The sequence below is a fragment of the Gigantopelta aegis genome, chromosome 2 (genome assembly GCF_016097555.1).
Source record: "Gigantopelta aegis isolate Gae_Host chromosome 2, Gae_host_genome, whole genome shotgun sequence".
Classification (NCBI taxonomy): domain Eukaryota; kingdom Metazoa; phylum Mollusca; class Gastropoda; order Neomphalida; family Peltospiridae; genus Gigantopelta; species Gigantopelta aegis.
Genome location: NC_054700.1, coordinates 53,167,032 through 53,188,309, shown reverse-complemented (window position 1 = coordinate 53,188,309; position 21,278 = coordinate 53,167,032). Strand labels below are relative to the sequence as shown.

Genomic DNA, 21,278 nt, shown 5'->3' with positions numbered 1-21,278 from the left:
TCACAGTGTAAAAGTCAAAATGGCCACAGTGTAAAAGTCAAAACGGCCCTTAAGAAAAGTCAAAACGGCCACAGGGTAAAAGCTAAAGGCCAACATCAGTTCACTCGTGCAAGATAAACGGTTGGGCCTATATTGCCTCGTAGCTCGTTGAGCTGGTATGACCAGTGGCCTGACCCAGGGTAGAGTTAATATTATGGGGTAAATTCTGATTACTAGTATTTATTTCAAATGGATGGGGAGGGGGGGGATTTAGAATTTTAAGTTTTCCCCCCCGTTATGACAAAATGTCTTTATAATGAGCTGTTTTGTGTGTATGTTTTTATTATTATTATTTTTATTATTATCTGTGGTAAATTAGAGTAATAAAATGTTGTTGTGATACAGTTTCTGTTAAAAATGTGTAATAAAGTGTTACCAGTGATACTGTTGTTTTAATACATATATTTTTGAACTGCCTGCTAATATCGATTGACATTATTAGTAATGAGAATTGATTTAGTGTTATGGTACAATAACTATTTCCTTTGGCTGTTTTGACTCATTTCTTTGGCCGTTTTGACTTTTTCCTTTGGCCGTTTTCAAGGTTGAAAATTAGCATTTGCCCAGTCACCCATGGTGACCTTTATTGGCTAAGGGCGACAAAGAATTTTAGAAAGGTAGTCCATTGGGCGACCATTGATTTTAGGGTCTGGCGAGTATGGTACCAGTTTAGAAAAAAAAAGACACTGAAACTGAATCGAATGTGACAAAACACACCGCCTCTGTGTTGGCGCGAACTACAGAAGCAGAAGACATGTTCTATATTTTGACAACGCCAGACTCAACTTCTGTGGCTTTGGGCTGGGTCTTTCTGGAAATAGAGCTCAAAACGTATCGACGGCACTGATTATATTTTTTAAATCTGTAAGTCGTCGGCTTATTGGAATGGACTGGATACGCCATAATTATCTAGTAGAGCTACTATTTGACCATTGTTATTCAATGTTATGGTAAAAAGAAACCATACTTAATTAGCTTACATTATTCTAGGACAGAATCAAAATCTATCTTATAGTTTTAACTCACACTAACAAGAGTACATACGCACAGATAAAAATACCAATTACATATTCCATTACTACAGGGCTTATTCCAAAGGTCAGTTAATTGATTGTCGTCGATACTGTTTTAAGTTTAAGCGATTTGCATGAAATAAGAACAGATTAGATCTAAAGTGACACCAAGACTGACATGATGACATAACTGTATGTTTTTATGCTTTGTTATATGATACATCGTATATTTTAGTAAAATGTTTTGTGTGGTTTTTCTTTTTGTACAGATTTATTTTTCTTTCGATATTTATTTTATTAGTAGCCTACTAACATTTACAATATCCAAATTAAACGTGTGCATGTTTCGTCTGTAGGAGGACAGTCACTCCTGAGGAAATGTTATCCCTCTTGCATTGCCACAAAATTAATTTTATCCCTCTGACATTATTACAAAAAGGACTGCCACCCCTTGACTAGTTTATATGCTAAACAACACCCTTTATTCTCTTTGTAATTCTTTTTTTTTTTTACTTCAGATACAATGCACGTCAAGCTGTATACCTTGACTGTTCTAGTATTTGTCTTCACCCCTGTATTAAAATGAGATTTAATATATATAATTTAATGGTAATTTGTAAAGAAACATTTTTATTTATAAATTATACTGAATTTCTTTTTTTAAAGTGTTATTTGAGTTATGGGTTTAAAAAAAAATTAACATGTTTTTATATGAATTTTAACTTTATTCATTATGAAGTTACATGCCAATTCATCAGTTTTCTTTTGAAGCAAACGTTCTGCATACGATGAGCACATGTTTATTATTCAACAAAGAATATTGTCAATAATATTCTAGTTTTTAATTTGGCTGTGCAGTTAAATTTGAATGTGAAAATTGAAGGGCTAGTTGAATTTAAAAAGGACCAGTAAGATTTTTCTTCAACTGGCCCTGCTGGCAACCAAGGTTTTCATGTTAATTTTCAACCCTGCGTTTTAACTTTTTTTCTTTGGCCGTTTTGACTTTTTTCTTTGACCATTTTGACTTGCATGTTCTTCAGGGCAGTTTCATCCTGGGGCCGTTTTGACCGCATACCCTATAATCTTATCATCAGAAATGTTTTATTAGTAAACACATTTATTAACAAATTTACATTTTAAAATTATGTTTCATGAAATATATTTTATTTTAAATAGACATTTAGGTCTATTCTACGATACATTCATGATCGATGATGCGCCGACACGAACCATTTTGGAATTGTTTCTACATCGAAAATACGTTAACAACTAATATAATTCGGAACACCGTCGCAAGTAAAAGTGCAAAGTTGCTTTAATTAAGTTTGTGCACGCAATTTATGTATTGATAAAATATAACTTACGAACAGAAATAAAATACTAGATTAAAATACCTGTCAGTTTCTAAAATATTTTTGTTTTCATTTTGACGCTAAACTGGTTTTGAGAGGATAGTGGAGCAGTCTACTTTTTATCGGTAATTCTCGGATTCGGCCGAGGTTCTGGAACGACACACTTCGGCCAATTTCGGATCTACATGTAAATAAAGTCGTGATAAATGATTAACTGACTACGATAAACTACGGTATGCAGCATTAATGGGTTTATTTAAATGTATGTGTCACCTTGAATTTAGTGTAACGATAGTCCTTATCAATTTTTGTAGAACATTAGCATGATTAGTAAAGAAAATATTTAAAGGGGCACTTTCAGAAATTGCATAATTTCATTTACTATTATTTCTTGATTTAATAAGAGTCAATGACAGGTTAATGCATTATGACAGTATTTGATTTCGAATGGCATTTCTATGCATATTGCAATTAACTTTTTCAATGGAGTAGATTAATTTGTAGTTATGTACAGTATTTATCACCAATAAAAAGGCTAAGTTCATAAGCATATGTCAGGGTGTCAACTGTCCTCACCACCCCACCCCAAAAAATCAGCCAGTCCCCCTAAAAAAATTGGAGCCCTTATGCCTCATGACTCATATGATACTTGAATCTGAGAATGCACCTTCAAAAACATGTCGCTATAATTAAACACCTCCAAACTGGACACCCAAGAACGACTTTGGAAGTGGGGGGGGGGGGGGGGGGGGGCACTGACGGATCGGGTACAAACTCTATATCAGATTTTAGTTTCAATACTAGCAAACATTAATGTGTAAAAAAAGATAAAAGGCTCACAAGTGCTCTCCCCCCTCCCCCCCTCCCAGTTCCAACGGGCCTGAAAAGTCCACTTTTAAGGGGTATTTGTTTTTAAAAGGTTATGTTATTTACTAATATTTTAAAAGGGACCATACTAAACATTCGGTTTTGGGGAATTCTGGTTTACTAAGGATCCGATATTGAGGGGTTTCAGGCCTACTGCTGTCTAGTGTTAAAGATTTGGTTATTTCAATACTTGGTGAATAGAGCTAGGAAAGAAAAAAATCATTTGGTGAATAGAGAAAGAAGAAAAACATTTGGTGAATAGAATTAGAAAAGACAACTACTGGCACCATATATGCTTCACCTACTAAAATGGAATTGAATGATTGTTTAATGTGCACATTCAGAGCAAGCTGTTGTAGTGCACGCCTGTCCTGGACACAGGTGCCGGCTCATCCGTCCAGGACAAGAAAGGTGGGGAGTGGGTAGGAAGGGGGACCATCTGCACTGGCAGATGCAAGGGAGCACCAGCAGTCCAACCGTAGCTGTTAACAGAAGGAGGGAGGTAGGGTGCTATATAATTTGGAATGTCCCATAGGATTAAGCCAAAGACAATGGGTGCACATTTTTTATAAAGGAATTTAGGTGCAGTTTTGAATGGTCATTCTAAATTGAAAGGTACTTTTAGGTAGGGAGCTACAAATAGATTTGGAATTTTGTAGGCCGAGAATAGCTCGTTAATTGGACCTATGTGGTGCTGATGTGTCTCCCAAGGTTGCCCATAGGGGCCCTTAAAAGGCCTGAACTGTTCAGCTCATGGCATGACAACCCACTGGCCCTACTGAAAAGCGTTAACACAGTCGGTTACAACTTATATGGTATAATTTTGAACAAGCCAGTGCTCCACATCTGGTGTAGCAAAGGCCATGGTATGTACTATCCTGTCTGTGGGATGCTGCATATTGATGTGTGTGACTACATTGTATTGCTTACTCCATGATAGATGTAAAAGATCCGTTGCTGCTAATTGAAAAGAGTACTCCACTGCATGCCAGAGACAGTGGGTTTCCTCTCTCATTATCTGGGGCGGGACGTAACCCAGTGGTAAAGCATTCGCTTGATGTGCGGTTGGTCTAGGATCGATCACCGCCGGTGGACCTATTGGGCTATTTCTCGTTCCAGCCAGTGCTCCACAACTGGTCTAACAAAGGCCGTATTATGTACTATCCTGTCTGTGGAATGGTGCATATAAAAGACCCCTTGCTGTTAATCAAAAAGAGTATCCCATGTATTAAGTGGCGACAGTGGGTTTCCTCTCAATACCTGTGTGATCCTTAACCATATGTCTGACGCCATATAAGTGTAAATAAAATGTGTTGAGTGTGTCTTTAAATACACATGTAAAACATTCCCTTCCTCCCTCTGATTATCTGTGTTGTCCTTAACCATATGTCCAACACCACATAACCATAATTAAAATGTGATGAGTGTGTCTTTAAAAAACCCCAGTCTTTCCTTCCTTCATATTGGACATTCAAAGCCAAAGATCTAATAGGGCCTAACCCAGTTACCATTTTCCAGCCCTAAATCTCTCCACCCTTATTTGCCATTTTGCTGGAATTGGATTACACAAGCATAATCGTATTGTCTTTGATGGTGCATGTAGCGCAGTGGTAAAGTACTTGCTTGATGCACACTCAGTCTGGAATCGATCCCCGTCAGTGATCCCATAAACTGGGCTATTTCTCGCTACAGCCAGTGAGTCACGACTGATATATCAAAGACCATGGTATGTGCTATCCTGTCTATGGGATGGTGGATATAAAAGATCCCTTAATTGCTACTAATGAAAAAATTTAGCAGGTTTCCTTTCTGAGACTATGTCAAAATTACCAAATGTTTGACATCCAATAGCTGATGATTAATAAATCAATGTGCTCTAGTGGTGTTGTTAAAAAAAAAAAACCGTTGATGGTGCAGGCATGGATGGGATCTAACTCATTAGAATGCTCACCTGAAGCATCGAATTCTTTGAGTTGACTCATTTCTCCGATTGGGTTTTTCTTATCCCAACCAGTTCCAGGCTGTCCAGTGATCCTACGTTTCCTACTTTTTTCTACTTTTTGGTCTGTGTCCTATTTTTCCTAGTTTTCCTACTTTTCCTACTTTTTCCTAGTACATTGCTTGTATTATTATAAAAGTCAAAAGTTATGGGAATTAAAAAAAATATTTTTACGGCAATTAAGATATACCGTACATGTATTTCCCAATTTAATTGCTGCACCATACAATCTCAAAATATTGAATATATACCCTGAAAGTTAATTTCTTGCACTCCAATGTTACTTGTGCCATAACCAAGTAGTGTGCTATATCAATACTCAGATGAAGCTGTCTGCGGAGTACTGCAGTTGTACATGGGTGGGTGGGTGGGACGTAGCACAGTGGTAAAGCGCTCGCTCGATGTGCAGTCGGTCTGGGATCGATCCCCACCTGTGGGCCCATTGGGCTATTTCTCACTCCAGCCAATGCACCATGACTGGTATATCAAAGGCTGTGGTATGTGTTATCCTGTCTGTGGGATGGTGCATATAAAAGATCCCTTGCTGCTAATTGAAAAGAGTAGCCCATGAAGTGGCGACAGTGGGTTTCCTCTCTCAATATCTGTGTGGTCCTTAATCATATGTCCGACGCTATACAACCGTAAATAAAATGTGTCGAATGTGTCGTTAAATAAAACATTTCCTTCCTTCCTTCCTAAAGCCCTGTTGTGTGATACAGTCATACCCGGTATGTATTAATTCATCTTAGTTGTGAGAGAGGTACCGGTAGTTCAAATGTTGTGTGATACAGTCATACCCGGTATGTATTAATTCATCTTAGTTGTGAGAGAGGTACCGGTAGTTCAAATGTTGTGTGATACAGTCATACCCGGTATGTATTAATTCATCTTACTTGTGAGAGAGGTACCGGTAGTTCAAATGTTGTGTGATACAGTCATACCCTGTATGTATTAATTCATCTTAGTTGTGAGAGAGGTACCGGTAGTTCAAATGTTGTGTGATACAGTCATACCCGGTATGTATTAATTCATCTTAGTTGTGAGAGAGGTACCGGTAGTTCAAATGTTGTGTGATACAGTCATACCCGGTATGTATTAATTCATCTTAGTTGTGAGAGAGGTACCGGTAGTTCAAATGTTGTGTGATACAGTCATACCCGGTATGTATTAATTCATCTTAGTTGTGAGAGAGGTACCGGTAGTTCAAATGTTGTGTGATACAGTCATACCCGGTATGTATTAATTCATCTTAGTTGTGAGAGAGGTACCGGTAGTTCAAATTTTGTGTGATACAGTCATACCCGGTATGTATTAATTCATCTTACTTGTGAGAGAGGTACCGGTAGTTCAAATGTTGTGTGATACAGTCATACCCGGTATGTATTAATTCATCTTAGTTGTGAGAGAGGTACCGGTAGTTCAAATGTTGTGTGATACAGTCATACCCGGTATGTATTAATTCATCTTAGTTGTGAGAGAGGTACCGGTAGTTCAAATGTTGTGTGATACAGTCATACCCGGTATGTATTAATTCATCTTAGTTATGAGAGAGGTACCGGTAGTTCAAATGTTGTGCTGCAGGTTAGAAGCAATATATTTTAAGCACTAGGGCAAGATCTAGTTCAGATGGCAGGATGCTCATCTAAGATGTTTGGGTTGCAGGATCGAAACTGCTCGGTGAAGATATTGGGGGTTTTATATTTTATTCTGTACCAGGCATGCCCATGATTCACATATATATATGTAACCATGTGCATGTCAAAGATCCTTTGCAGGTTTCCTCTGAAGACTGTGTTATAATTAAATGTTTGCAGTGTTTGACAAATGTTTGAGAAAGTCACTATAGCCCTCACAGAATCTTTGGCTATAGTGCACTATGTATTAGAGCATTACAGTTGATCATTTCCACTAATCCAGACCACAAATTCACTAGCTGGGATCAACGGCTAGTGGAATTGTCAAACCCTGATGCTTGACTGCCCAGTGGTAAAGTGCTCACTTGATGCAATCGGTTTGGGATCAATCTCTGTCAGTGGGCCCATTGGGATATTTCTCATCCTAGCCAGTCCACCACGACTGGTATATCAAAGGCCGTGGTATGTGCTATCCTGTCTGTGGGATTCCTTGCTACAAATGGGAAAATGTAGCAGGTTTCCTCTGTAAGAATATATGTAAAAATTACCAAATGTTTGACATCCAATAGCTGATGATTAATAAATCAATGTGCTCAAATGGTGTCATTAAACAAAACAAACTTTAACTGTAACTTGACTTCCAGTAGCTAATGATGTCATTAAAACAGGTATAATGGTTACAGCAGTGTCAGTGAGAGTGATAACCAGACGAGTGAGGATCATATCCAGGTTGTTTTGCCACAAGTCCAGTAACTCGACCAGACGTCTGCCCACCGTAACTCTCTACACCAAACATCCATGCTCCCTGTGTGATGATGCGAAACACCAGCTGAAGCCTTTTAGTAACAGGGTTTGTGAATGTTGTCAATTAACCTGTCAAAGTTAGACTAAGTAGTAGATTGGTTTTATTTTAACACAGGGTGGAACGTAGCCAGGTGGTAAAGCACTCGCTTGATGCGCTGTCGGTTTCAGTTTGATCCACATTGGTAGGTCCATTGGGCTATTTCTCATTATAACCAGTGCATGACAACTGGTATATCAAAGGCCGTGGCATGTGCTGTCCTATCTGTGGGATGGTGGGTATAAAAGATCCCTTGCTATACTAATGGGAAAATGTAACATGTTTCTCTCTTAAGACTGTATGTCAAAATTAACAAATGTTTGACATTCAGTAGCCGATGATTAATAAATCAATGTGTTCTAGTGGTGGTGTTAAACAAAACAAACTTTAACTTTATTTTAACACATCCATCCTGATTATGAACTCTTGACACTGAACTACCAGGGGTGAGATTTACCTCAGTCGGTTGAGTGCTCGCTTGAGGTGCTTGCGTTGCAGGATTGAACTACCTCGGTGGATCCATTCAGTTGATTGTTTTTTTCTCTCATTCCAACCAGTGCACCACAACTGGACAAAGGTTGTGGTATGTGCTTTCCTATCTGTGGGAAAGTGCATATAAAAGATCCCTTGCTGCATTAGAAAAAATGTAGCGGGTTTCTTCTAATGAGTCAGAATTACCAAATGTTTAATATCCAATAGCCGATGATTAATTAATCAATGTGCTCCAGTGGTGTTGTTAAACAAAACAAAACTGAACTACCATGATAGTTTTAAAATATACTCGGTATCACTATTGAAGGGTCACTCATATTGTTAATACGGTTATGGCCCGCGAAGTCGACAACTTGTATAAATGATCTTAAAATTGTGTCTACTTAGCGGGACAAGCTGAAATGTACCAGAGATGATCTGTCGATTTCCCGGTACTCATTAATTGCCGTTTTACCTGGTTGACGGTGTGCGCAGTCAAAAGGTAACAACAAGATGATACTGTACCGCAGCTATTACTACTACTACTACTATTACTACAATTAAATTTCAGTTCAATTTATTTATTTGCCAAAGTCAGCATGACTATAAACACAAAACAGACAAGAATACAGTTATAAAACAGAAACAGTTGTGTAATAGGTTACAGTATACAAATACAGGAAAAAAAATTAAACGTAAGAATTAGGATAATAAAAATATAAACATATAGTTGTTATATATATATGTAGTTACAAATTAAATTACATATTTATCAAGATTCCTTAAAGTTTTTATATTTTCTGAAGACAAAAGATTGATTATGTTAAAAGTAGATGGTCTTGTATACAAATATTTCTTTAAATATGATACTCTAATATCATTATAAAATAATTTTTTTGATACAAAATGGAATTCATCTTCAATGCCTCCACTGTCACACACACACACACACACACACACAGACAAAACAACCAATGGGTCCACTAAGGAGGTTCGATCCTATGTGTCAAGTATCCCACGCGAACGCTCTACCGATCGAGCTTAATCCCGCACCTACTAGTACGAATTCATATCGCTGGTTACGTTGTGAGTATTACAGTACTAATAAATAAATAAATAAATAAATAAATAAACCCAGCAGGGGTCTTTTGTATACATTTTCTTTATACAGATTAAACCGGGAAAAGAACCAATGCACAAGTGCCTGCTCAATATAAGAGAAAGATAAATTACTACCCAAAACAGTAATCCTTTAAATTGGTAGAGCATAATATGAGCAAATAAACAAAAAACAAAAACGCACAGGTACCTACTCAAATTAATGGAAGCGTAATTACAAATTCTACCCAGGACAGTAATCACATAACATTCTATACCGTTGAAACAAACACGGTTCATACCACAAAGCAGGACATGCAAACCAATTAGATCCATCTACTTCAGGGTTCTCATCTCGTTGTTAACAAAAAAGGCGGCTCGTAACTGCAGTGCAGAACTTACAAACCAATTAGATATGTCTAAGTCCCGGGACTTTTATTATTCTACGTCCTGGTACTAAACAAAATAGATTTGTCGACTTCTCGGGCCGACCCCGTTAATACTACACATGTTAACAATGCCCGTCCAACACACTAATTATGAAAGAAGGAATGTATGGCCTTCATGAATTAGACCCAGAGTGAGGTTTCCTAAGTAGCATTTGGATTTCAATATGATTAATGGTACTTCCGGTTATAGGCTACAACAAAATGGTAAAAGTTATGCAAACAGGTACCTATCACCCCAACAAATGGGTTTTCTCAACGCACTCATGTCTTAAATTCTGTATGTTATGCCTATACAATGCATTCTCACCATGGGTATAAAAGTGTACATGATTGCCATCCAATTATTCACGCACACTTCAGTTGAAAATGTGTCGTGTTTTTGCTTTGCTTAATGCTGGCCCTGGTCTTTGTGCATAGGAAACGGATCCAGTCATTTGAAGTTGTTGTCTCGTCCACCCAATCACACTCTGACTGACATTAAAGTGCCTCACGACTTCTTGTTGACTGTGTTAACCTGTATCCGACTTACTCCATTGCCACCAGCCTCGGTGGCATAGTGGTTAGGCCATCGGTCAACAGGCTGGTAGGTACTGGGTTCGGATCCCAGTCGAGGCATGGGATTTTTAATCCAGATACCGACTCCAAACCCTGAGTGAGTGCTCCGCAAGGCTCAATGGGTAGGTGTAAACCACTTACACCAACTAGTGATCCATAACTGGTTCAACAAAGGCCATGGTTTGTGCTATCCTGCCTGTGGGAAGCGCAAATAAAAGATCCCTTGCTGCCTGTCGTAAAAGAGTAGCCTATGTGGCGACAGCGGGTTTCCTCTAAAAAAATCTGTGTGGTCCATAACCATATGTCTGACGCCATATAACCGTAAATAAAATGTGTTGAGTGCGTCGTTAAATAAAACACTTCTTTCTTCTTTTTACTCCATTGCCCTTCTCAACATTAGTCAAAACACAACGCATTTTCAGCTGAAGTGTGCATGAATATGTGGATGGCAATCATGCAGACTTTTATACCCATAGTGACGTTAAGTATAGTTTGAGATGTCTACCTTACCATACACATGTATGTAGTAATATGTTACCAGGGCTTCTAGAATTTTTATAAAAATCTACTATCTACTAGCTATGGGATCAGTGATTTTAACATTTTACTAGCCACAATTGAAAATTAACTAGCCCTACTTTAAATAAATACAATTTTACTAATAGTAATAATGGGGATATGTTATCAAAAGAGGGAGATAGAGCTTAAAAACCCTTAGATTAAAGGAAGGTGGGGATGAACAGGATATTCATATTTATAAAATAGACTTAAAGGCAGCATTTGACCCTTTTTTCCCCTCTAGCCGTCGGGCATGGTGATAGTAGTTATTTACTAGCCCAACGTTGATAATCACTATAGCCATGGGAGTGGGGCTATCATAATCTAGAAGCCCTGGGGCCTAATTCAATAAACTCTCACAACTTTGCGATCTTGCAGTGTAATGCTAAAAGACTTACAAAGAGGATGCTTTATTGTCTAACAGAGCCTAAGAGACCTTTGTGAATTAGACCCATCTCACAGTGTAATGCTAAAAGACTTACAAAGAGGATGCTTTATTGTCTAACAGAGCCTAAGAGACCTTTGTGAATTAGGCCCATCTCACAGTGTAATGCTAAAAGACTTACAAAGAGGATGCTTTATTGTCTAACAGAGCCTAAGAGACCTTTGTGAATTAGGCCCATCTCACAGTGTAATGCTAAAAGACTTACAAAGAGGATGCTTTATTGTCTAACAGAGCCTAAGAGACCTTTGTGAATTAGACCCATCTCGCAGTGTAATGCTAAAAGACTTACAAAGAGGATGCTTTATTGTCTAACAGAGCCTAAGAGACCTTTGTGAATTAGGCCCATCTCACAGTGTAATGCTAAAAGACTTACAAAGAGGATGCTTTATTGTCTAACAGAGCCTAAGAGACCTTTGTGAATTAGGCCCATCTCGCAGTGTAATGCTAAAAGACTTACAAAGAGGATGCTTTATTGTCTAACAGAGCCTAATAGACCTTTGTGAATTAGGCCCATCTCACAGTGCAATGCTAAAAGACTTGCAAAGAGAATGCTTTATTGTCTAACAGAGCCTAAGAGACCTTTGTGAATTAGGCCCATCTCACAGTGTAATGCTAAAAGACTTACAAAGAGGATGCTTTATTGTCTAACAGAGCCTAAGAGACCTTTGTGAATTAGGCCCATCTCACAGTGTAATGCTAAAAGACTTGCAAAGAGGATGCTTTGTTGTCTAACAAAGCCTAAAAGACCTTTGTGAATTAGGCCCATCTCACAGTGTAATACTAAACGACTTGCAAAGAGAATGCTTTGTTGTCTAACAGAGCTTTGTGAATTAGGCCCATCTCGCAGTGCAATGCTAAAAGACTTGCAAAGAGGATGCTTTGTTGTCTAACAGAGCCTAAGAGACCTTTGTGAATTAGACCCATCTCGCAGTGCAATGCTAAAAGACTAGCAAAGAGGATGCTTTATTGTCTAACAGAGCCTAAGAGACCTTTGTGAATTAGGCCCATCTCACAGTGTAATGCTAAAAGACTTACAAAGAGGATGCTTTATTGTCTAACAGAGCCTAAGAGACCTTTGTGAATTAGGCCCATCTCACAGTGTAATGCTAAAAGACTTACAAAGAGGATGCTTTATTGTCTAACAGAGCCTAAGAGACCTTTGTGAATTAGACCCATCTCGCAGTGTAATGCTAAAAGACTTACAAAGAGGATGCTTTATTGTCTAACAGAGCCTAAGAGACCTTTGTGAATTAGGCCCATCTCGCAGTGTAATGCTAAAAGACTTACAAAGAGGATGCTTTATTGTCTAACAGAGCCTAATAGACCTTTGTGAATTAGGCCCATCTCACAGTGCAATGCTAAAAGACTTGCAAAGAGAATGCTTTATTGTCTAACAGAGCCTAAGAGACCTTTGTGAATTAGGCCCATCTCACAGTGTAATGCTAAAAGACTTACAAAGAGGATGCTTTATTGTCTAACAGAGCCTAAGAGACCTTTGTGAATTAGGCCCATCTCACAGTGTAATGCTAAAAGACTTGCAAAGAGGATGCTTTGTTGTCTAACAAAGCCTAAAAGACCTTTGTGAATTAGGCCCATCTCACAGTGTAATACTAAACGACTTGCAAAGAGAATGCTTTGTTGTCTAACAGAGCTTTGTGAATTAGGCCCATCTCGCAGTGCAATGCTAAAAGACTTGCAAAGAGGATGCTTTGTTGTCTAACAGAGCCTAAGAGACCTTTGTGAATTAGACCCATCTCGCAGTGCAATGCTAAAAGACTAGCAAAGAGGATGCTTTGTTGTCTAACAGAGCCTAAGAGACCTTTGTGAATTAGACCCATCTTGCAGTGTAATGCTAAAAGACTTGCAAAGAGGATGCTTTGTTGTCTAACAGAGCCTAAAAGACCTTTGTGAATTAGACCCATCTCGCAGTGCAATGCTAAAAGACTTGCAAAGAGGATGCTTTGTTGTCTAACAGAGCCTAAAAGACCTTTGTGAATTAGACCCATCTCGCAGTGTAATGCTAAAAGACTTGCAAAGAGGATGCTTTGTTGTCTAACAGAGCCTAAAAGACCTTTGTGAATTAGACCCATCTCGCAGTGCAATGCTAAAAGACTTGCAAAGAGGATGCTTTGTTGTCTAACAGAGCCTAAAAGACCTTTGTGAATTAGACCCATCTCACAGTGTAATACTAAACGACTTGCAAAGAAAATGCTTTGTTGTCTAACAGAGCTTTGTGAATTAGGCCCATCTCGCAGTGCAATGCTAAAAGACTTGCAAAGAGGATGCTTTGTTGTCTAACAGAGCCTAAGAGACCTTTGTGAATTAGACCCATCTCGCAGTGCAATGCTAAAAGACTTGCAAAGAGGATGCTTTGTTGTCTAACAGAGCCTAAGAGACCTTTGTGAATTAGACCCATCTTGCAGTGTAATGCTAAAAGACTAGCAAAGAGGATGCTTTGTTGTCTAACAGAGCCTAAAAGACCTTTGTGAATTAGACCCATCTCGCAGTGTAATGCTAAAAGACTTGCAAAGAGGATGCTTTGTTGTCTAACAGAGCCTAAACGACCTTTGTGAATTAGACCCATCTCGCAGTGCAATGCTAAAAGACTTGCAAAGAGGATGCTTTGTTGTCTAGCAGAGCCTAAGAGACCTTTGTGAATTAGACTCATCTCACAGTGTAATGCTAAACGACTTGCAAAGAGGATGCTTTGTTGTCTAACAGAGCTTTGTGAATTACGCCCATATCACAGTGCAATGCTAAACGACTTGCAAAGAGGATGCTTTGTTGTCTAACAGAGCCTAAGAGACCTTTGTGAATTAGACCCATCTCGCAGTACAATGCTAAAATACTTGCAAAGAGAATGCTTTGTTGTCTAACAGAGCTTTGTGAATTAGGCCCATCTCATAGTGCAATGCTAAAAGACTTGCAAAGAGAATGCTTTGTTGTCTAACAGAGCCTAAGAGACCTTTGTGAATTAGGCCCATCTCACAGTGTAATGCTAAACGACTTGCAAAGAGGATGTTTTGTTGTCTAACAGAGCCTAAGAGAGCTTTGTGAATTACGCCCATATCACAGTGCAATGCTAAACGACTTGCAAAGAGGATGCTTTGTTGTCTAACAGAGCCTAAGAGACCTTTGTGAATTAGACCCATCTCGCAGTGCAATGCTAAACGACTTGCAAAGAGAATGCTTTGTTGTCTAACAGAGCCTAAAAGACCTTTGTGAATTAGACCCATCTCGCAGTGCAATGCTAAAAGACTTGCAAAGAGGATGCTTTATTGTCTAACAGAGCCTAAAAGACCTTTGTGAATTAGACCCATCTCGCAGTGCAATGCTAAAAGACTTGCAAAGAGGATGCTTTATTGTCTAACAGAGCCTAAGAGACCTTTGTGAATTAGGCCCATCTCACAGTGTAATGCTAAACGACTTGCAAAGAGAATGCTTTGTTGTCTAACAGAGCCTAAGAGAGCTTTGTGAATTACGCCCATATCACAGTGCAATGCTAAACGACTTGCAAAGAGGATGCTTTGTTGTCTAGCAGAGCCTAAGAGACCTTTGTGAATTAGGCTCATCTCACAGTGTAATGCTAAACGACTTGCAAAGAGGATGCTTTGTTGTCTAACAGAGCTTTGTGAATTACGCCCATATCACAGTGCAATGCTAAACGACTTGCAAAGAGGATGCTTTGTTGTCTAACAGAGCCTAAGAGACCTTTGTGAATTAGACCCATCTCGCAGTGCAATGCTAAACGACTTGCAAAGAGAATGCTTTGTTGTCTAACAGAGCCTAAGAGACCTTTGTGAATTAGGCCCATCTCACAGTGTAATGCTAAACGACTTGCAAAGAGAATTCTTTGTTGTCTAACAGAGCCTAAGAGAGCTTTGTGAATTACGCCCATATCACAGTGCAATGCTAAACGACTTGCAAAGAGGATGCTTTGTTGTCTAGCAGAGCCTAAGAGACCTTTGTGAATTAGGCTCATCTCACAGTGTAATGCTAAACGACTTGCAAAGAGGATGCTTTGTTGTCTAACAGAGCCTAAGAGACCTTTGTGAATTAGACCCATCTCGCAGTGCAATGCTAAACGACTTGCAAAGAGAATGCTTTGTTGTCTAACAGAGCCTAAAAGACCTTTGTGAATTAGACCCATCTCGCAGTGCAATGCTAAAAGACTTGCAAAGAGGATGCTTTATTGTCTAACAGAGCCTAAGAGACCTTTGTGAATTAGGCCCATCTCACAGTGTAATGCTAAACGACTTGCAAAGAGAATGCTTTGTTGTCTAACAGAGCCTAAGAGAGCTTTGTGAATTACGCCCATATCACAGTGCAATGCTAAACGACTTGCAAAGAGGATGCTTTGTTGTCTAGCAGAGCCTAAGAGACCTTTGTGAATTAGGCTCATCTCACAGTGTAATGCTAAACGACTTGCAAAGAGGATGCTTTGTTGTCTAACAGAGCTTTGTGAATTACGCCCATATCACAGTGCAATGCTAAACGACTTGCAAAGAGGATGCTTTGTTGTCTAACAGAGCCTAAGAGACCTTTGTGAATTAGACCCATCTCGCAGTGCAATGCTAAACGACTTGCAAAGAGAATGCTTTGTTGTCTAACAGAGCCTAAAAGACCTTTGTGAATTAGACCCATCTCGCAGTGCAATGCTAAAAGACTTGCAAAGAGGATGCTTTATTGTCTAACAGAGCCTAAGAGACCTTTGTGAATTAGGCCCATCTCACAGTGTAATGCTAAACGACTTGCAAAGAGAATTCTTTGTTGTCTAACAGAGCCTAAGAGAGCTTTGTGAATTACGCCCATATCACAGTGCAATGCTAAACGACTTGCAAAGAGGATGCTTTGTTGTCTAGCAGAGCCTAAGAGACCTTTGTGAATTAGGCTCATCTCACAGTGTAATGCTAAACGACTTGCAAAGAGGATGTTTTGTTGTCTAACAAAGCTTTGTGAATTACGCCCATATCACAGTGCAATGCTAAACGACTTGCAAAGAGGATGCTTTGTTGTCTAACAGAGCCTAAGAGACCTTTGTGAATTAGGCCCATCTCACAGTGCAATGCTAAAAGACTTGCAAAGAGAATGCTTTGTTGTCTAACAGAGCCTAAGAGACCTTTGTGAATTAGGCCTATCTCACAGTGTAATGCTAAACGACTTGCAAAGAGGATGTTTTGTTGTCTAACAGAGCCTAAGAGAGCTTTGTGAATTACGCCCATATCACAGTGCAATGCTAAACGACTTGCAAAGAGGATGCTTTGTTGTCTAACAGAGCCTAAGAGACCTTTGTGAATTAGACCCATCTCGCAGTGCAATGCTAAACAACTTGCAAAGAGAATGCTTTGTTGTCTAACAGAGCCTAAAAGACCTTTGTGAATTAGACCCATCTCGCAGTGCAATGCTAAAAGACTTGCAAAGAGGATGCTTTATTGTCTAACAGAGCCTAAGAGACCTTTGTGAATTAGGCCCATCTCACAGTGTAATGCTAAACGACTTGCAAAGAGAATGCTTTGTTGTCTAACAGAGCCTAAGAGAGCTTTGTGAATTACGCCCATATCACAGTGCAATGCTAAACGACTTGCAAAGAGGATGCTTTGTTGTCTAGCAGAGCCTAAGAGACCTTTGTGAATTAGGCTCATCTCACAGTGTAATGCTAAACAACTTGCAAAGAGGATGCTTTGTTGTCTAACAGAGCCTAAGAGACCTTTGTGAATTAGGCCCATCTCACAGTGTAATGCTAAAAGACTTACAAAGAGGATGCTTTATTGTCTAACAGAGCCTAAGAGACCTTTGTGAATTAGGCTCATCTCACAGTGTAATGCTAAATGACTTGCAAAGAGGATGCTTTGTTGTCTAACAGAGCTTTGTGAATTACGCCCATATCACAGTGCAATGCTAAACGACTTGCAAAGAGGATGCTTTGTTGTCTAACAGAGCCTAAGAGACCTTTGTGAATTAGACCCATCTCGCAGTACAATGCTAAAATACTTGCAAAGAGAATGCTTTGTTGTCTAACAGAGCTTTGTGAATTAGGCCCATCTCACAGTGCAATGCTAAAAGACTTGCAAAGAGAATGCTTTGTTGTCTAACAGAGCCTAAGAGACCTTTGTGAATTAGGCCCATCTCACAGTGTAATGCTAAACGACTTGCAAAGAGGATGTTTTGTTGTCTAACAGAGCCTAAGAGAGCTTTGTGAATTACGCCCATATCACAGTGCAATGCTAAACGACTTGCAAAGAGGATGCTTTGTTGTCTAACAGAGCCTAAGAGACCTTTGTGAATTAGACCCATCTCGCAGTGCAATGCTAAACAACTTGCAAAGAGAATGCTTTGTTGTCTAACAGAGCCTAAAAGACCTTTGTGAATTAGACCCATCTCGCAGTGCAATGGTAAAAGACTTGCAAAGAGGATGCTTTATTGTCTAACAGAGCCTAAGAGACCTTTGTGAATTAGGCCCATCTCACAGTGTAATGCTAAACGACTTGCAAAGAGAATGCTTTGTTGTCTAACAGAGCCTAAGAGAGCTTTGTGAATTACGCCCATATCACAGTGCAATGCTAAACGACTTGCAAAGAGGATCCTTTGTTGTCTAACAGAGCCTAAGAGACCTTTCTGAATTAGGCTCATCTCACAGTGTAATGCTAAACGACTTGCAAAGAGGATGCTTTGTTGTCTAACAGAGCTTTGTGAATTACGCCCATATCACAGTGCAATGCTAAACGACTTGCAAAGAGAATGCTTTGTTGTCTAACAGAGCCTAAGAGACCTTTGTGAATTAGGCCCATCTCACAGTGTAATGCTAAACGACTTGCAAAGAGAATGCTTTGTTGTCTAACAGAGCCTAAGAGAGCTTTGTGAATTACGCCCATATCACAGTGCAATGCTAAACGACTTGCAAAGAGGATGCTTTGTTGTCTAACAGAGCCTAAGAGACCTTTGTGAATTAGACCCATCTCGCAGTGCAATGCTAAACGACTTGCAAAGAGAATGCTTTGTTGTCTAACAGAGCCTAAAAGACCTTTGTGAATTAGACCGATCTCGCAGTGCAATGCTAAAAGACTTGCAAAGAGGATGCTTTGTTGTCTAACAGAGCCTAAGAGACCTTTGTGAATTAGACCCATCTCGCAGTGCAATGCTAAAAGACTTGCAAAGAGGATGCTTTATTGTCTAACAGAGCCTAAGAGACCTTTGTGAATTAGACCCATCTCGCAGTGCAATGCTAAAAGACTTGCAAAGAGAATGCTTTGTTGTCTAACAGAGCCTAAGAGAGCTTTGTGAATTAGGCCCATCTCGCAGTGCAATGCTAAAAGACTTACAAAGAGGATGCTTTGTTGTCTAACAGAGCTTTGTGAATTAGGCCCATCTCACAGTGCAATGCTAAAAGACTTGCAAAGAGGATGCTTTGTTGTCTAACAGAGCCTAAGAGAGCTTTGTGAATTAGGCCCATCTCACAGTGCAATGCTAAAAGACTTGCAAAGAGGATGCTTTGTTGTCTAACAGAGCCTAAGAGAGCTTTGTGAATTAGGCCCAACTCAGTGCAATGCTAAAAGACTTACAAAGAGGATGCTTTGTTGTCTAACAGAGCTTTGTGAATTAGGCCCATCTCACAGTGCAATGCTAAAATACTAGCAAAGAGGATGCTTTGTTGTGTAACAGAGCCTAAGAGAGCTTTGTGAATTAGGCCCTTGAGTACTAACATTTTGCAATATACTGCTGGAAAGAAATAAGGAAACATGTTATTTGCGAAAAAAGTAATTAACCATTATTAAGTAATTAAGCCTGACAGTATATAAAATACAGAGATGTAATATAGGACTGAATGCCTGTACTGTGATATTGAATGTCAGTAAGACAGTTAACTTCCTGATACTCTGGATGAGGCGTTCTTGTAGCAGTCAGTATTTACTATTACTATTTATGTGTTCCGTTATCTTTTTTCCCAATCAGTATATTTTGTATTTTCAGTTTCACCTGGAAGAGGTTGATATCACAGATCCAGAAAATAAACACTGGTTCGAGAAGTACTGCTATGATATTCCAGTATTTCATTTCGAGGGGAAATTCCTCATGAAACACAAAGTTAACCTGCAGGATTTTGAATCTGCTTTAACCAAATTTGAAACATTAAGTGAACAACTCAATGGGTGATGGGACAGTTAGTAACATGTATTTGTGAAAAAGGTGCAGGTTATTTTTTAATTTCATGTACAGGATTATAAATCGACAGATTTGACATAAGTGAGCAATGGAGTTGATGAGACCGTGGCATATTTGTGGAAAAGTAGTCATTGTGCTAAGCTGAAGTGGAATGCGACTTCAGTCTTGGTGTTTTTCTATTACAGCCAGTTCTCCATATGATATATCAAAGATCATAGTATATTTGTTTTTGCAATATGCTTATGGAAATGAATGTTTGTTCGACCAATCCCTTATTATGCATTTGCCAATCTGTCTAGAACATAAGAGAAAAAACCTGAGGCATGTTCAGGAGTCTTTGAGGGTGAGGGCAGGTGTTCTGTCAGTTACTAGACTGGTTTTTGCATCTATCATTAAAATGAATGCAATAGGATAGAACATGATGGCACCAGTCAATTTGTTCTGCAAGCACTCTCCCGTCTGAACAAGGTCACTGCTACTGCTGTTCCACATACAAATAGATTACTTGTGCCAAATAACAAGTGGTTCTTTATTTTCACAGACAGCACAGCATATACCATGGGTTTTGATGTATCATTTTATGGAGAACTGTTTAGTATGGGAAACAAGCATTCTGGGAGTACTGCTAAAGCACTACATGTTCCCTTATTTAAGGTACATGTATTTTGCAAAACAAATTTTCATATCTCCTAAGTTTAAGGGCTATAACTCTGACTGGTAGGGGAGTAATAACCCAATACGGGTTGATCCTGCAACCCACCAAACACAGGTTACATACCACTTCAGACGTATCTATTTGTGTGGAATTCAAGTCAAAGTTTCAGAACATTTATATATACAAGTTCAGATAGATACATGACTTATTTGTATGTATAAAACTGAGACTAACAGTGAAATATATTGAATAAAATGCAGGAAATTAATTAATACTGATTAGTTTTCATTTTTTTGAAAAGTAAAATGTTTTATGCATTACAATTACAGCTTACATGGACAGGTGCTGCTCTGTCATCCCTAGCTAGTTACACAATTTCATAAGAATTCCAGATAGGGAGGAATTTGTATTAATGAATGAATGAATGTTTAACAACTCCTCAGCATAAAACATATATTGCCAGTAGTTTGTTTTGTTTAACGACACCACTAGAGCACACTGATGTCAAACATTTGGTAATTTTGACATTGTCTTAGAGAGGAAACCCGCTAAATTTTTTCCATTAGTAGCAAGGGATCTTTTATATGCACCATCCCACAGACAGGATAGCACATACCACAACCGTTGACATACCAGTCATGGTGCACTGGCTAGAATGAGAAATAGCCCAATGGGGCCCACAGACGGGGATCGATCCTAAACTAACGGTGCATCAAGCGAATGCTTTACCAATGGGTTATGTCCTGCCCTTTGTATTAATGAATGGTTAACAACTCCTCAGCAGAATTTTTTTATATATTGCCTATAGTGTCAAAGACTTAAATATACAGAAATTATAAAATTTTAACAAGATAGTGTGAACAGCAGTGAACATGTCCTAACGATGCATACTAACCCAAAAATCATGTAGTCCATGGAGTCACAGATGCAGACATGTTGAAGAATTATCTGGTGGAATCTACATAGAAGGGCCGTAGCTAACCCCCACCTCTTACGTTTGTAAATTGAGTTGCAGCTCCCATAACAATTTTCTTGACATTGTGTGGTGTTTTGCTCGACACAAAGCTTTGAGGGAACAAGGTCCTCCATGCTATTATGTTTACACCACTGGTCATCACTTGTGCCAATGAATATTTTGTTTC

The 21,278-nt window shown here is 39.0% G+C and overlaps 2 protein-coding genes across 4 annotated transcripts in view; one reads left to right on the top strand and one right to left on the bottom strand.

Moving 5' to 3' along the window:
* The window catches only part of LOC121387076 (probable E3 ubiquitin-protein ligase HERC1), a 130,504-nt gene extending 128,006 nt beyond the window's left edge, over nt 1-2,498 (bottom strand). For both annotated transcript variants that reach the window (XM_041518088.1, XM_041518098.1), the window contains exon 1: nt 2,447-2,498. The gene's annotated coding sequence lies outside the window, so the exon portion shown is untranslated. The remainder of the gene's footprint in view (nt 1-2,446) is intronic.
* A 55-nt stretch (nt 2,499-2,553) lies between these two features.
* LOC121378938 (glutaredoxin-like protein C5orf63 homolog) lies at nt 2,554-20,410 on the top strand. 2 transcript variants are annotated; one of them, XM_041507342.1, is made up of 3 exons: nt 2,554-2,637; nt 7,573-7,754; nt 19,290-20,410. In XM_041507342.1, exons 2-3 carry the CDS (start codon nt 7,578-7,580, stop codon nt 19,470-19,472), a joined length of 360 nt encoding a protein of 119 aa, XP_041363276.1. In that variant the 5' UTR covers nt 2,554-2,637; nt 7,573-7,577; the 3' UTR covers nt 19,473-20,410. The 2 variants fall into 2 exon arrangements, with proteins under 2 accessions (XP_041363276.1, XP_041363269.1); XM_041507335.1 differs by having other exon boundaries at nt 2,561-2,666.
* The last annotated feature ends 868 nt before the right edge of the window (nt 20,411-21,278 follow it).